The following is a 17,967-nucleotide window of genomic DNA, read 5'->3' as shown; positions in this document are numbered from 1 at the left end:
CAAAAGAGATTCACTTTGTATGTAAAATAAGCAACAAAATGAGTGGCTGGGTCCTGCAAGGTGAAGGACTGCCTGCAGTAGCAACATAGAGAAATTGCTCTATCATAAAAAATGCATGCATTCAGTAGAGGTCTCAATTTTTTGGCATCACTTTGAAAACCAATTGTACTACTGAAGCTGACTCAGCAACCCAGCTGGTTAGATCATACTACAAATAGAGTCACGAGTCCCACTGGGTCAACCATGTTTTAACTATTCCATGTCCAATGACTTCATCCTTAAAATTGGAGCTGTTATAAAAAATAACATGACTCTAGACTCAAAGATGACTGAGTGAGAAAGTATATCTGTCAGCAGGAGGCAGTATGGTACAATGACAAGGAATGAGGGTGTCCATCATTTAGAAGTAGTGTGGTTTTAGGCAAATTGTTTAAGGAATACACAAAAGGGGGATAGTGCATCATCTCCATCCCAGAGTTCTCTGAAGCTTAAGAGAGAGAATGCACGAACAGTCTCAATAGTTATTTCATTATTTACTACTATTGGCATAACTCCATCTGTGAAATGAATTTCACAACATACATAAACGAAAGAAGTCACTAACAAAATTTTCCAATAGAAAAGACAGTATATTAAACATATTCTCGAGTACTGGGATTTTGAGAGCAGGTATCTGTTGCTCAAGAATCCCTGAGGCACCAGGCAATGATACGTGCTTACTATGAAAGCATAACGGAGTTTCAATTAGTTTGTGGGAAAATTGCATTATCTTTTCATTTCACAAACTTTTTGAAGTCTCTTCGTATGTGTCACTATTGTCAAGCGTACAAGCTTGGGCCAGTAGCTGCCTCTGGTACTAATCAACTATCTTCTTTTCATAGATTTACAGGGTTGATTTATATTGGCAAGTGCCATATGTGTTTTTAAGGATTGTATATAGAAATGCTACATAGAGCAGTGATTCTCACTGCGAACCTTTACATGTATTACACTTTGTACAAACACAGTGGTGATTTTTATGAACATCTCCAAACTCACAGCTGCAGTTAACATTTTATACAAGAATGGATATTTCTCTATTCTTGGTGGATGGTCTAGGTCTCACCGAAGATACTATGTTCCACAGGTTGCAAACCTTTTTGATGTACATCAAAATTTTCATTTTTCCCCAAATTAGTTGTTTTTTTTTTAATACTAAATGTATTAGAATATATTTTCAAAGATCCTGGAAAATTCTTTTTAATAGTTAATTCAATGAAATACCACTTCAGACTGATCACATCCTCCAGGTAAAATCGATCACTCACATCACTGGCAATGTCCCTGGAGGCCTTGGCTGCCACAATCGGGATGGCATCGCTCCGCAAGTCGTAGCCTTTCTTCTTTGATTCTTCATTAGCGAGTTTATACAGACTCTATATTTGGGGAGGGAAAAAAGTTAGATGCTGACATTTATTCTAAAATCTGACAGAAGACTGAAATAACTTACTAAGTTCTACACGGAGAGGCACCTGTATTTAATCATTTTACATGTGAGATTTCTTTGTCTTCTGCATTGACACTTCAAAATGATACCCATGGAGAAGACTGCACTTAAAATAACGTATGCTTATGCTTAAGTAGCTGTATATAAATGTGTTTGCCACACATTGTTTTAATTTTTTAAGTAAAAATGATTAATAAAATTATTAAGTCCTACGATGTTGAGTTAAGTAAAAACCCACAGGTCTAAGCTGACAAAATATGGAAAGGAGAAAAAAACTTGAATAACTGTTTATCATGACAATGAGTTCAATTCACATTTATTCTGTACAGGCTCTGTGCCTATGACTATGCCTACTAGTTGGGAAGCCAAGATGAGTCTGAGACCTCCCCTATCTGCAAGGTTTCCGGCAAAGATGATAGAAAGACTGACAACTTATGAAATCCACTATTGAAAGACAAGTTGTGATAAATGATTTAACTACAGCATTAAAAGAGCTCCAAGAAGGAGTAATTTCTTCTGAATTAAGAATCAGGAAAGCTTTTGGAGAGGAGGTGATCTTGAAGTTGGACGTTGAGTGGTTAAGTCAGATTTTAATAGACTAAGATGGCAGTCGAGGACTGTAAGCAGTCCAGTGTTTATCCTGCAGCCTTGGAGTGGTGCTGTAGGTTAAGCACTGGACAGCTTACAGCTAGGTCAGCATTTCAAACCCACCAGCCACTCTTGGAAACCCTATACAGTCAGAATCTACTCAACAGTATGCTACAACAGGAGGGCAGTGAAAACCAGAGCAAAAAGCCACTGTTGCTGAATCAATTCCAACTCACAGCAATCTTACAGGATGGACTAGAACTGTTCCACAGAGGTTCTGAGATTGTAAATCTTTATAGGAGCAGACAGTCTCATCTTTCTCCCGCAGCGTGACTAGGGAGTTTGCAGAGCTGACCTTGAGGTTAGCAGCTCAATGATTAACCCACGGTGGCACCAGAGCTCCTAAGACAGAAGCCAAGGATAGAGAGACTGGTGTGACTCAATGCATAGGAGTGAAAGTGCAGGGGTGCTGAAAGAAGGCTCTACAGTCCAAGGAAGAAATAGTAGGAGGACTGAAAAGAAGTCTGAAGTTATATTGTGAAGAACTGAATGGCAAACGGAGTTTGTGCTTAATTCTACAAAAAATAGGAAACCAACATAAATTCGTGAGGAAAAGAGTGACATCATTAAATTTGCACGTTGCTTTCCTGCCCTGAATGAGAAGGAAACACAATGGAATTGAACAAAGACAGAGATACAAGGCAGGCAGACCAGGTAGGCATTTGTTAAGTCCATTCTCCTTGGACTTCATCTGAACTGGCAACAACCCTCTAGTGTCTGAGATTTTACAACAAAGACAGTTCACAATTGAAGAAATGCTGAGAGGATAGTTACAGGGGCTCTTTGACTCCTGGAACACCTTTCATGATGAAGCATATACAATGCATTACTTTTTTAGAACAAGACTGGATATAGACTATAAACCCAAAAACCCAAACCCATTGCCATTCAATCAGTTCTGACTCAACAGCAACCCTGTACAGTGTTTCTGAGGCTGAAAATCTTTACAGGAGCAGAATGCCTCATCTTTTCCTGTGGAGCTACTGAGGGTTTGAATTGCTGACCTTGTGGTTAGTAATCCAGTGCTTATCCTATAGCACCATATAGTATGGTTGTTGTTCAGCACTATCAAGTTGGTTCCAATTCATAGCTGCACTGTATAGGGTTTCCGAGGAGTAGCCAGCTGGTAGGTTTGAATAGTCAACATTTCAGTGTTCATGCTACAGTGCCACACCAGGATCCAATGTGATAGGGATTGTTGTTGCTGTTGGTAAGTACCGTGGGGTTGGCTCCGACTCATAGTGACCCTGCACAGGATTTCTAAGGCTTTAAATCTTTACAGGAGCAGAACGCCTCATCTTTCTCAGGTGGAACCACTGGTAGTTTCGAACTGCTGACCTTGCAGTTGGCAGCCGGACTCGTAACCACTATGCTACCAGAGCTCCTGTGATAGGGATAGTACAGGATTATGTTATATTGTTGTTGTTACGTGCTGTCAAGTCAGTTCTGACTCATAGAGACTCTATGCACAACAGAATGAAACACTGTCCGGTCCTGTGTTAATCTCACAATCGTTGCTACACTTGAGGCCATTGCAGCTGCCACTGTGCCAACCCATCTCGCTGGCGATCTTCTCTTTTTCATTGATCTTCCACTTTACCAAGCATGATGTCCTTCTCGAGGAACTGGTCCCTCCTGATAATATGTGTGAAATATGAGAGATGAAGTCTGGCCATCCTGGCTTCCAAGGAGCATTCTGATTGTACTTCTTCCAACACAGACTTCTTTGTTCTTCTGCCAGTCCATGGTACTTTTAATTTTCTTCTCCAACATCATAACTCAAATGCATCAATGCTTTTATGGTCTTCTTTATTACTGTCCAATTTTCACATGCATATGAGGCTATTGAAAACACCATGGCTTGGGTCAGGTGCACCTCAGTCCTCAGACTGGTGTCTTTACTGTTGAACACTTTAAAGAGGGCTTGTGCAACAGATTTGCTATATATAGTGCAACAGTCTTGACTATTGGTTTAGCTCAAAACTCAATCCTTTCTGATTTGATAGTGAGGACTCCATTCTTACAATTTTCTTATGACAAATAAGAGCTAGTTTTACAAGCACAAACATTAGTTTATACCACCTAAAATAGAATTACTTAAGATAGTGGCTATTATATCCAAACTCTCTAAATTGTGTCCTACAGAAGAGAAATATATTGTGGATTTATGCTGCCAAAGAAACAATATTTTCCTTGTTGGTGGCCTATCACTTGGAAACATAACTAATACATCAGCTGCCATAATCTTAGATTCACAAAAATTTCCATAGGTTTAAAACATAAGACTCAACCTTACAAGATGAATTTGCAGAGAGATAAATGGCAAGCTTTGAGCTGAGATTTAAATTACCAAATGGGTAAGTGCAGAATCAAGGCAACCTAGCCCAGGTAAAATGTCTTAGAATTTAAGTTGATCCCAAGTTCCATGTGAACCATCAGTGTCATAGCTATCACATGACCTTGAAATACAGATTGTAAAAAATGGAGGTCAAATGTCCAGGAGAGAAAATGTGACATCAACTGCATTCTACACTGGTATGCTGCTATGAACTCACACACGTAGTATATTGTTCAGTTCTGAGAGCCACATTTTACCAGGAATGTGACTTGGGGCATTTAAATGAGGAGAAATTAGGGTGGTCATGGGACAGGATGGGGGATAACTAGAAACCTTGGGCATTAAAATAAGGAGAACCTAAGGAGCTAGTGGGGTGGGAAGGGGAAGAAGAAATGGTGTGGTAGGCATTTTCATCACATGGAGGTAGGAGAAAATTTGTTTTGAGTAGCTTCAGAGGACTATGCGAATTTTCAGAGAGAAATCTTGTGACTCAATAGATCAGAAGCACTTTCTAATGGAATTTTTCAGGATGATTGGACTGACATATGAATAATGATTCTTGTCATTAAGAACATGTAAGCCAAGGCAGAATCACAACATACTGGGTGAGGATTCCTATCCTGGAAGGGAGGCTGGCTTCTCTGCCTTACACTCTGGGATTCTGAAAAGGGTTACATGGCTTTAAATCCACAGAAAGTCAAAAAGAAATAGAGTTGCTATTATACAGAGTAATAAGTCCCCATTCACTCTCTCTTCAGTGTCATGTTGTGGTAATGTTGTTTTAGTCTTCAACTTTAATCTTAGACATCAAAATCCTTAATCTTGACCCTAAATTATAATTTAGGAGCAACAAATCATATATGATTTGTTTATCACAGCTATGTAGCATAAAGGAGAGATACATATATATTTGGTCTATGACTAATTTCTTAGCTTCAATCATTAGTTAAAAAAACATGTAATTAATGTTATCAGTTACATTATTTCTTATAATTTGCACTTCCTAAATGATAATTTGTATCACTTGAAATTTGATACTTATAATGGTGACTGAGAGATGCAAGAGTTGTTGTGTACAGAGATTTTCTCCAAAGCGGTCCTTTAGTATTACACCACTATGGAACTGATTCAATGACATAAGTTGTTGTTAAGTGCCTTTTGAGTCGGGTCCGACCCATAGCGACCCTGTACAGGGTTTCCGAGGGTGTAAATCTTTACGGGAGTAGAAAGCCTCATCTTTCTCCCGCGGAGCAGCTGGTAGTTTCGAACCACTGACCTTAAGGTTCGCAGGCCGATTCGTAACCACTACACTACCAGAGCTCCTTTTAATGACATAAGTAAGAGTATGCAAATGTCACAGAATTAGTGACAGTTCCCACCTCACTGTAGTTGATTTTGTTCATTCTCGCCAACATAATCTCTGGTGTGTCTGGCATTATATGGATCTGGGTCTTGTCTTTGTCCCAGGCTTCTGTGTACAAACGCTATCAAAGAAAACATACAAAGTAATTAGGAAAAAATATGCGGCCTGCAATTAATAAGAATTTCAAGATCACAAGAACTTTTCCAACAAGATAAAGAAAGATTAAACATAGGTTTACAGTAAGACACACATTTACATATGTATCTTTTAATAATCTGAAACACATGCTGACATCTTTTAGCTAAGATTATTTTTCCTTAGATGCATGCCATATTATAAAAACCATGAAACAATAACTGAAGTAAATATTAAAACATAAACACAACAGATAGACAGACAGACAGATATGTAGGTGGCTTTTGTGATCCAGTGCTCTATTTCTTTTCTCAATGATAATTCATTTTCTTTGACTCAGCTTTAAAAGCCTTTAAATTTTGAAGCCTCACCTTGTTCATGGTGAGGGCGTTGTTCTTGGCCAACACTTGTTCCAGAGAATCAGTCACACTGGTAAATTTCAGTTTGTCTGGTGGCTGGCGGTAGATTTTATCACTCAAAATTTCAGTGGCTCGTCTACATTTTTCCACATCCAAAGAGCCAATGGGCACCCAGCCAATGCCTTTCATCCACTGAAGATCTGATTTGTACAGATTCTGTTGACACAGAGTCAATAAATATTAATCCCTGCATTAGAAAAGCATTTTCATTGAAAGGACATGATGTAAAAGTAAAAATATTCTTTAGAATGTTGTTTGGTGGACAGTTAGAGCGTTGTTGTAAGTTGCCATTCAACTCATGTTGAACCTGTGTGTTACAGAATAGAACTGCTTCCCAGAGTTTTCTTAGCTGTAATCTTAACTGAGGAGTGGTATGATGCTGTAGGATAAGCACTGGATTGCTAACCTCAAGGTTGGCAGTTCAAACTCATCAGCCATTCCTTGGAAACCCTATTCAGGGTCACTATGAGTTAGAACCAACTCAATGGCACATCACAACAACAACAATCTTAACTGAAGCAAATCATCAGGTCTTTTCTTCTGTGGTACGGCTAGTTGAGTTTGATCCACCAAACTTTAGTAATCAAGCTCCAACTGGACCTCTTAGGGACAGGGAGAGTATCAGAAAATATTCTATTTTGGTTCAAAGTGCTAAAGAATTAAAAATATAAGGAAAGAACATAAACGATATCTCACACCCACTTGCAGGGCTAGTGAACTTGATGCTATCTATTGCTCACTTTCCCAAGGAAACTTAATTCACTGATTTTTAACTTTGTATGTTATTTTAATGTCAGTACTCACATCACTCTGAAGGTCATAGGCCTGCCGAGCATGGATGACATCACTCTGGTCAGGCAGGCATGTCCACTGATGAAGGATGTTCTTGTAGTCTACATCACTGACCAAGGCCTGGCACTTCTTGGCCAGCACCACCCCCAGCATGTCCACTGGGCTGCTGAACTTGGTCTTCCACTTCTCAAAGTCTTTCTTGTACTCCCTGTCACTCTGGATCTTGGCCACATGCATGGACCACATCATCTTGGGGTCATCATGTATAGCTCGGGCACCAATGTGGTGGCCAAGTTGCTTGCGATAGCCTTCTTTGTACTTGAACTAGAAGAAGAAAGAGTCTGATAATCATCTATTTTCACTTTTAGTAAAAATAAACTCAAATTTTCCTTTTCTTTTAAAAAAATGAATATAGAAATAATTTGTGCATCTTGTAAACCATTTAGAAAATGAATAAGTAATCTTAAATAAGTACAAAATAGAAAATGAAATTAAAACATGATTCTATTATTCAGATTACTGATAAAATTGTTAGCTTTTTGTAGTGTATTTATGTATGTGAAAGAGAGAGACTATAAAATAAGAATGAGTCATATTGTGCATAGGATTGTATGTGCAATTTTCAGTTATAAGCATTCTTTTTGCCATTAAATATTCTTCAGCAGTTATTTTTAATGATAGCAGGTATTTCATCACACTACTGTTGAGTCAGTTTCAACTCATAGCAATCATGTATAGGGTCTCCAAGCAGTGGCAGGTGGGTTTGAACCACCAACTTTACAGTTAGCAATCTAGTGCTTATCCTACAGTGCCACACTAGGACTTCATCATATGGGTATACCATAATATAGTTCATCTTTCACTGATGGTTAAACATTTACTTTTTAAATATTCCCATATTTTTGAAAAACTCTTTGGAAAAAATAGGAAACAGAAGATAAAAATTTCTAGAAATATGACCAAATCCATCTTTTGAAGAAAATAAATACCATCAGCCAATCACTGGATGCAGACATAAATATAGGGTCCTCAAGAAGGAGCTCTGGTAGCGTAGCGGTTACGAGTCGGACTGCCAACCTCAAGGTCAGCAGTTCGAAACTACCAGCAGTTCCGCCGGAGAAAGATGAGGCGTTCTGCTCCTGTAAAGATTTACAGCCTCAGAAACCCTGTGCAGGGTCACTATGAGTTCATGGTACTTATCAACAACAATATCAAGTATGGTTGAACTTTGATTAGAATAATATGACTCATTTATTTACACCATGCAGGTTCTTTGGTTCATAGAGCATGGGTTCCATGAGTTCAATTTTGTACAGGATATACATCATGTGGGAAAGTCACAGAGACTTGAACACTGAATTTCTGTTATGGGTCATGGAAAAATTTGGAAATGGATAATTGCAATGATTGAACAACACGACAAACATAATTAACGTCAATGAATTCTACATGTGAAAAATGTTGAACTAGCACATGTTTCGTTATGTGCTTTTTGTTGTTGTTGTTAAGTGCCATCGAGTCGATTCCGACCCATAGCGACCCTGTATAGGGTTTCCAAGGAGCAGCTTGTGAGCTTGAACCACCAACCTTGCAGTTCAAATGATTTTGCAGTCTGACACATTAGCCCCAGCGCCACACCAGGACTCTTATTAGGGGGCTTCAAAAAGCTTGTGAAAAAATGGAATGAAAAGATAATGGATTTTTTTTCCCATAAAATTTTTGAAGCCCCCTCATACATATTTGCCACAATTTAAAGATTAAATGTCTGAACTGTAGTCATGTAGACAATGTTCTTGTTCAGGAAACATGTTCTGAAATGCATCTTGTTATGTACCTAATCATGCCTTGACCTTACTCTTTGGGATAAGAATTTCATTACCACATTTTAAACTATTCACTGAAAAAGAGACAGTTAACTCATTGCTTACTTGCTATGTGATAAATCTCATAGAGAGAAGGAAAATTTTTAGCCAAAGTTAAGTTGAACAACTTTTCAGGGGTACTTACTTCACTTGCAATGTCTCTAGATGCTTTGGCTGCTTTGATGGGAATGGCATCGAGTCGCAAATCATAACCTTTCTTTCTAGCTTCTTCTAGGCCAAGTTTGTATAGTTTCTAAAAGAGACATAAATAATCCTGTTTCTCTTATAACATACATTGTAAGGGAAATATTTCATATGCCATGAGTATATTACTTACCTCACTGTAGTTTATTTTGTTTTGTTTAGCTAGTACAACTTCAGGGGTATCTGGCATAATATGAATAGTGGTTTTATCTTTATCCCAAGCTTCTGTGTATAGACGCTAAAACAAACAAAAAGATGTTACTAGTTCAGGCCAGTAATGAATAGTCACATTAAAATAAGTTAAAATAAAGATTCTTCTCTCTGAGTTACAGAACCTTCAGGCCTAGGTGTCTCACATCATTAGAACGTATAAATCCTTATGTATAAACCATTTTGAAATTCATCCAAAAAAATTTGAACATGAATTTACTTTTATAGAAAGAGATCTTGATGTTTCTACAAACAAGCAAAAAAAAAAAAAAATAATAATAATAATAAAAGAACTAAAGCAAAGAAAGTACTTACGTGGTTCATTGTAACAGCATTGTTTTTTGCCAAAACCATTGGAATGGAGTCCATAAGGCTGGAAAACTTGAACTTGTCTGGGTGTTGACGATAAACATGATCACTCAAAATCTGGGTAGCTCTTTTGTTCTTCTCATCCTCAAGAGAACCACTGGGCATCCAACCAATGCCTTTTAGCCACTGAAGGTCAGCTTTGTACAAATTCTGAAATTACAAGTGATAAACCACTTGATGTAAGCAAAGCCATATACCCTTGAAGAATTACTTTTTTTTGTTATCTATTTTAATGCTTGAGTTTGTGAGAGCTTGTAATTCTTGGTACATCTTGTGAACCAAGAAATCATTGCAATTAGAAACAAAGTTTTGAAAACGATTTAAATAAAAACGTATAGAGAAACATTTTCCACACAGTAAAAGAGACTTTCTCCAAAGAAACGGGGTCATTACTGGCTATTTCTTTGGGGAATATTGATCTACAGGTGTTTGGGTGACTGGATAGAGCTAAGATATTCATACAGGAAAGTAGATACCTATTGTGCAAATTAAACTGCCCTCACTTTAAGATCACTTTGATAGAGAAGCAGATACAGTGTTTTGTTGGCTAAAGAAAAACCTTAGACTCACATCACTCTGGAGGTCATAGGCCTGCCGAGCATGGATGACATCACTCTGGTCAGGCAGGCATGTCCACTGATGAAGGATGTTCTTGTAGTCTATATCACTGACCAGAGTTTGACACTTCTTGGCCAGCACCACCCCCAGCATGTCCACTGGGCTGCTGAACTTGGTCTTCCACTTCTCAAAGTCTTTCTTATACTCCCGGTCACTCTGGATTTTGGCCACATGCATGGACCACATCATCTTGGGGTCATCCTTAATGTCCCGGGCTCCAATATGGTGGCCCAGCTGCTTGCGAAAACCTTCCTTGTACTTGTACTAAAGGAGAAAAAAACAACTGGTCTCATTTGTGGTAAATTACAAAGTACATTAATGCTAAGAATTTTACTAAGAACCTAAAGAGCCACCATTTCAATTTTTAATAGAAAGGATTAAAGGCTAAATTCAACTACAAATTAAATGCATAATAAATGCATCCTTGATCTTATTCTCACCCTACACTGCACCTCTGGGATCATTTCACTCTGTTTTAATTTGTTACTCCTTAGAAGATTTTGTTCAATTTAAAATGAAATTGAGACTGCTTTGAAGTAATAAAAGGCAATCAAATCAATATAAGCCGAGGGATAAAGTCTTACTTCGCTGGCAATTTCCCGGGATGCTTTGGCTGCTTTGATTGGTATGGCATCAAGTGGAAGATCATAACCTTTTTTCTTCAGCTCCTCATAACCCATACGGTAAAATTTCTGTTAAAAGATAAAGAAGTTCACTTTGGAAAAAAACGTTCTCCATAAAGAACTGCAGTATAATGGACCCAATGTGCTAAATATTTTAAGAGTACAAGAGGATGGTATCTGCATTTTAAGATACTCAAATGTAATTTGAAAATTGATTGCTAATGATTCTATTTTGAATTTTAAAGCTCTTCAATTAACTAGACAACAAAATTAAATGCCAGCCATTCCCAAACTGATTACACAGTGGTTAAGTTTATGGCTGCTAACCTAAAGGTTGGTGGTTTGGACCCACAAACCAGTCCACAGGAGAAAGATGTGGCTATCTGTATTCAGAACGATTCACTGCCCTTGGAATTGACTTAATGGTAAAGGTTTGATTTTGGGTTTTTATTTTCAAATTATTTGGAGAATGAGGCAGGAGAAAATTAATAGATAAATGAAATATCATTTAGTGACAGTTTTTCAATGAACTTTCAGTGTTTAATTAGAAGTTTTTGCTAGAAAACAAGTGCAATGACTTTCCTACTAACTTATAGAAAAAAAATTATGCCAACTGGGCTCTCACTTTCATGTAGCTAATGCATTGTGAGTTAGAGCCTGTTTTACAATATAGAACTCAACATAGTAGGGTCCACATCTGGAGTCCTTCATATATATTTTTTAAATATATAATTTTTTGAAGAAAGTTTCAATATCAATTTTTTTAAAGTTTAAGTGAAATAATTTGCTTCTTCACATAGTTACAACATTAAATAATCAATAATTAAAAACAATTTTTTTTTTCTCCAGAAGTCAGATTGCTTTAAATGCTACTGATCTTAAACTTGTGTTTCTAAATTTTAACCCTTTGGGACATGACTCTAATACATTTGATGATTATTGAAGTCATTCTAGTAGAGTTGGAAGTTTATCTTTAAAATATTAATTTTTAGAATGATATGTTTTGAAAGTTTATACTATGATTACAATAAAAATAAAGATGGAATTCTTCTGCATGGGTATTATATGTTCATTCATCCAGGCTATTACTGAGTATCTACTATGGTTCAGATGCTATGCTAGGTAAGTACTACAGAGTCCATGCAAATTATCTTTGCCTGTGAGGAACTCCCATAAATGCAGGGAGAAGTGATACAAACTCTCAGTTACAATGATATGTGTGAAACAGACCACCAGGACTAGAGAACTGAGGACCACCAACTCTTCCTGGGATAAGATGTGTCAACATTATTAGGTTCAGCCTGAAAGGCACTATACAAGGACTCTAAGTCACTTAGAGTTTATTAAGATGATTTAGGGTTTCAAAAGAATGTCCAAACAACTTCACTGGTTTAGCAACAATCACAATGAACTATCTGAAAATCACATGCTAAATCTGGAAACTTACATCACTTGTGTTAATTAAGTTTGTTTTAGCCAGAATAATGTCAGGTGTATCAGGCATGATGTGGATTTGAGTCTTGTCCTTGTCCCAAGCTTCTCTATAAAGTCTCTAAAATGAGAAATAAGAGGTTTCAGTGATGTTGTTAGATTAGTGATTGGCATAGTCAGTTTCAAACAGAATTACTGAACACATCCAAACAAAAATAAACTTAATCATCTATAACACAAGCAGAAAACAGGTATAGTAAACTTTGACTTATCTGGGACATAATTGTCTTTCAAACTATAGATTATAGGCCACCTTTTAAAAGTTACAGATAATCTTTCAATAAGAAATCAACCCAGGGGAGTAGATCCAAAATGGTGAACTAGGCAGATGACTATCTAGACTCTCTACAACAAAGACGTGTGAGACAGATATGGATGGCAGTCCTTAAACCTAGAGCTTCAAAGGAGGGGATAAAGAAGTAAGTCAAAAAATGAGAGGAAGAGACTGAAAAACAACAAACAAGGAGGCATATAGAGCAGAAAACTGTCAGTTGGCACACAGTGGCCATTTTGAATTACTTACTGTAAGCAATGTTGTGACTGGAGCAGGAGCCAGATAACCGACTCTGTTTACTCAGGACAGTATCAGCACCTACACCAGTGACTGGTGACCAGAGATGTGTTTTCTCCCCTCTTCTTGCATAATCTCCCAGTGACCAGAGGTGCAGCTTTTCTACCCCAACCCACCTTGTGCTGGTCAAACCCCACCCTACTGCCAGTGATACACCCTCCCACTTTTTAGCTTTTCTTTAATCTTTATCTTTTTTTGTAGATCTTCCCTCTTCTCACCCATTTTTTTTCCCTTTCTTATTTTTTTTCCCTTCCTCTTTCCTTGTCCTTTGATTTTTTTTTTTTTTATTCACCTTGAGTTAGTGTCTCTCCCCAATAACCCAGGGTTAGCAGTTCCCAGCCTCGCTGCTCTCTGGTTGGGGGTGTGTGCTCCTGTGGAGCAAACACTGTACTCCCACCACAGCTGTGTTTGACAGCTAGCACTTTCTCCAGCACGCCACTGCTTTTATTCTTCTGCTTAGTTCTTCCCTCTCCCCACACCTGTTTTTCCTCTTTTTTAATTAATTTCTTTCCCTGGCCCTCTTTTTATCAATCCTGCAGACCAGTCACCCTGTCCCTGCTCCACTACCTCCATGGTCAGCAGCATCCACTCAGGCCCCTCCATGGACAGTGGCATGTGCTCTCATTGCCATTGTGTTTGACAGCTTATGCTTGTGCCAGCATTGCACCACATTTTCCCTCCTATTTTTTTTTTTTCCAGTGCTTCTTAGTTCTTCCCTCTCCTTCACCCTTGTTTTTCTTTTCTTTTTTTTCCTAGCGTAGTGTAGTGGTTACAAATCAGGCTGCTAACCTCAGGGTCAGCAGTTCGAAACTACCAGCTGTTCCACCTGAGAAAGATGAGGCTTTCTGCTCCCGTAAAGATTTACAGCCTTGGAAACCCTGTACAGGGTCGTTATGAGTCAGAACCAACTCCACGGCACATAACAACAACAACAATTCCTCTTTATTCCATCTGGCAAGTATCCCCCTCCTCCTGACTTCTGTGCTCACTCGCCCATGACTCTATTTTCAGTGATGAGTGCTCCCGTGGAGCCAATTGGCACATGTGACCATCTTGAGTTATTGCAAGCAGTGGAACATTGTACCAGTACTGTACTACTGCTTTATTCTTTCTTTTTCTCTTTTTGCATTTTTCCCTTTTTCTTTCTAAGTCCTTCCTCTCTCCCCCCTTGTTTTTATCTGTGTTATTTTAATTCCTTGCCCCTCCCCCCTTTTTCTCTCTATCTTTACCCAGCAATCAGAAGCCAGCAACCTTACCTAGCCATACCCACTATACCCGCTACCTTACCCACTGAGCAAGGCCAACACTCACTTCAGCCCCACTGAATCAATGATAGATTGGGACTAACACCCACTAGCTTGCCCTCAGCTTCCCTACAGGATCAGTAAGCAGAGCCACATGCCCACACTCCCAACCACTACCAAATTCACCTGAAGATAGGTGGTGAGAAGTCCAGTGGCCAAACTAATGACCAGAGTCACATACCTGCCCCATTTCCCATGTATATCAAAATAAAACAAAACAAAACAAAATAGCTAACATACCATCAACAAATTAACACGATAACAGCACAATATCTTGGACACAATAGACAACTAATAGACACAATCAAGCACACGCACAAACAAACAAAACAGGACAAAATGACTCAAACAAGCGACTAAAATATGGAGTCAGAGAATCTTCTGAAGGTAGAAATGCTATTGGGACTACCTGATAATGAATTTAAGAGAATTATATATAGGTATGTTCAATGGCTTGAAAGGGAGATCAAGGGAAACACAGACAAAATTAAGAAAAATGCAGACAAAATTCGACCAAAGTTCAGGAATATAAAGCAAGAACAAATTAATAAAATAAATGGAAAATTAGAAACCATACAAAAATAGCAAATAGAAATTCAGAAGTATTGATACAAACATTTTGGAAATAAATAACATTTTGGAAGTGCAAAGAAGTAGAATTAAATCAATGAAAGACAAAATTAGCAAGATTAAAGGCAAATCTCTTAACATTATTCTATTAGAGAAACAGTCAGATAAAAATAAAACGAAAGAAGAGTAAAAAAGCCTAAATATTATGTGAAACACTATCAACAGGAATAACTTCAGAACAGAAAGAGGCAAGGGATAGGAGATGAGAAAACTGTTGAAGATTTGTTGGGAGAAAACTTCCCTAATATTATGAAAGATGTTGCTATTGTGGTTAAGTGCCATCAAGTCGATTCCGACCCATAGTGACCCTGTATAGGGTTTCCAAGAAGCAGCTGGTAAGCTTGAACCACCGACCTTGCAGTTCAAATGACTTTGCAATCTGACACATTAGTCGACAGTGCCATACCAAGACTTATTATGAAAGATAAGATATATTAAAAAGCTCAAAAAAGCCCAAGTAGAATAGATCCCTTGGTGGTTCACCAAAACATATTACAATCAACCTCTCAAAGACAAACACAAAGAAAGAGCCATCAAAATAGTGTGGGAAAATGAAAAATTACCTACAAAAGAGAACCAGTAATACTCTGATTTCTCAGCAGAAACCTTGCAAGCAAATAGGCAATGAGATAACATATATAAAACACTGAAAGAAAAAGAAAAGCCAACTAAGAATTACATATCTAGCAATATTGTCCTTCAAATACAATGACAAATTTAGGGCAATCACAGATAAACAAAAATTAGGGGAGTTAATAAAAACCAGACCAACCTTATACAAAATGGTAAAGGGAGCCCTTTGTACAAGAACCAACAATGGCAGACAACAAATGGAGATTAAGACCCTTGACAACATAATCCAAAATTGACCCTATAAATATAGATGTATCAAATACAAAGTAAACCTACAATATTGAATATAAGGAAACAGATGTCAATTTGTAAATGATGACAACTATAAGGTTAAAAAAAAAGAAAGAAGAAAAGGAACTAATTTATATAGCTATAGAACTTCCAAATGGAGAGAAAGTCAAAATTATATCAAGCAACAATGGACTGTTTTAAGCTTGGGAAGATAATAATAAATTATAGGAGAGCCTTAAAGAAAATTAATAAACCTTTCACCAAAAGAAGAAAATCATGGTCTCAGTAAACACTAAAACAACAACAAAGGAATTATAAGAAAACACATAAACAAAATGAACTCAGGACAGAAAAATATATGGAAGAAATGGTCAATAACACAATAATAAAAAACTCACAGCAAAACAGTCGCAATAAATTCATGCTTATCAATAATTACACTGAATGTAACTGATTAAATGTACCAGTCAAAAGACAGAGAATAGCAGAATGGATAAGAAAGTATGAGTAATCAATAAGCTGTCTAGAAGAGGCACACTTTAGATATAAATACAAAAATAAGCTAACAATCAAAGGATGGAAAAACATATATCATGAAAACGGCAATCAAACAAAGGCAGGAGTGGCATTATTAATTTCTGACAAGACAGACTTTAAGATGAAAACCAGCATAAGACAAGAACATTATAAAATGATTAAAGAATCAATTCAACAAGAGGACATAACCATAATAAATATCTACATAATCCATGAAAAATACCCCAAAATACATAAATCAAACTTTAACAAAATTGAAAAAAGAAATAAACAACTTCACATTTATGGTAGGAGACTTTTTAAATAAACTACTTTTGATGGACAGAAAAAAACTAGAAAGAGACACAACAAAGATACAAAAGATCTCAACAACACAATTAACTAAATCTTATAGGTCTATAAAGAAAATACTCTATTCAGCAACAGCACAATATACCTTCTTTTCTAGACATATAGAATGATCTCCAGAATAAACCATATGTTAGGTCACAAAGCAAGCCTCAATCAGTGTAAAAACATCAAAATACTACAAAGCATCTTCTTAGATTACAACATTATAAAATTGAAATCATCAACAGTAAGATAAAGGGAAAAACTAAAATACATGGAAACCAAATAACACCTCCTTAAAAACTATTGGATAAAAGAAGAAATAAAAACCCCTTATTCAAATGAGAATGAAAACAAAAGATACCAAAATATTTGGGACACAGCAAAAGTAATGCTCAGAGGACAATTTATAGCACTAATACAATAATTTTTTTAAAAAGTACAAATAAAAACCTTAACCCAACATCGCCAACAATTAGGAAAAGAACAGCAGGAAAAGCATACAGTCACTAGAAGATGTTATTGTTGTTGTTGTTAGGTGCCATTGAGTCGGTACCGACTCATAGCGACCTTATGCACAGCAGAATGAAACACTGCCTGATCCTGGGCCAATCTCACTACTGTTGCCATGCTTGAGTCCATCAGTGGGGCCACTTGGCCAATTCATCTCGTTAGGTGTCTTCCTCTTTTTCTCTGACTCTATACCTTACCAAACATGATATCCTTCTCCAGTGACTGGTTCCTCCTGACAATATGTCCGAAGTATGAGAGACAAAATTTGGTCATCCTGGCCTCCACGGAGCACTCTGGCTGCACTTCTTCCAAAATGGATCTATTGGTTCTTTTGGCAGCCCATGGCATTTTCAATATTCTCCCCCAACACCAAAGCTCAAAAGCATCAATTCTTCTACTGTCTTCCTTATTCACTATCCAGCTTTCAAATGCATATGAGGCTATTGAAAATACCATGGCTGAGTCAGGCACACCTTAGTCCCCAAGCTGACATCTTCGCTCTTCAACACTTTTAAAAAGTTTTGTGCAGCAGATTTGCCTAATGTAATACGTTGTCAGTAGGGAATAGTAGCTGGAGAAGAATGTCATGCTGGGTAAGATGGAGGGTCAGAGAAAAAGAGGAAGACCCCCAACGAGATGGATCAGCCAGGTGACATCATT

At 37.4% G+C, this 17,967-nt stretch overlaps 1 protein-coding gene across 1 annotated transcript in view; it reads right to left on the bottom strand.

The window, feature by feature from the left end:
- Positions 1-17,967, bottom strand: part of NEB (nebulin) — a 261,077-nt gene that overhangs the window by 143,901 nt on the left and 99,209 nt on the right. The window contains 10 exon segments of the mRNA XM_006834547.1: positions 1,308-1,415; positions 5,852-5,956; positions 6,342-6,545; positions 7,194-7,505; positions 9,189-9,296; positions 9,381-9,485; positions 9,773-9,976; positions 10,397-10,708; positions 11,029-11,136; positions 12,515-12,619. Of these exon segments, the coding sequence (XP_006834610.1) occupies positions 1,308-1,415; positions 5,852-5,956; positions 6,342-6,545; positions 7,194-7,505; positions 9,189-9,296; positions 9,381-9,485; positions 9,773-9,976; positions 10,397-10,708; positions 11,029-11,136; positions 12,515-12,619 (1,671 nt within the window).

The sequence above is a fragment of the Chrysochloris asiatica genome, unplaced genomic scaffold (assembly GCF_000296735.1).
Source record: "Chrysochloris asiatica unplaced genomic scaffold, ChrAsi1.0 scaffold00012, whole genome shotgun sequence".
Classification (NCBI taxonomy): domain Eukaryota; kingdom Metazoa; phylum Chordata; class Mammalia; order Afrosoricida; family Chrysochloridae; genus Chrysochloris; species Chrysochloris asiatica.
This window is presented reverse-complemented; position numbering and strand designations above follow the sequence as displayed.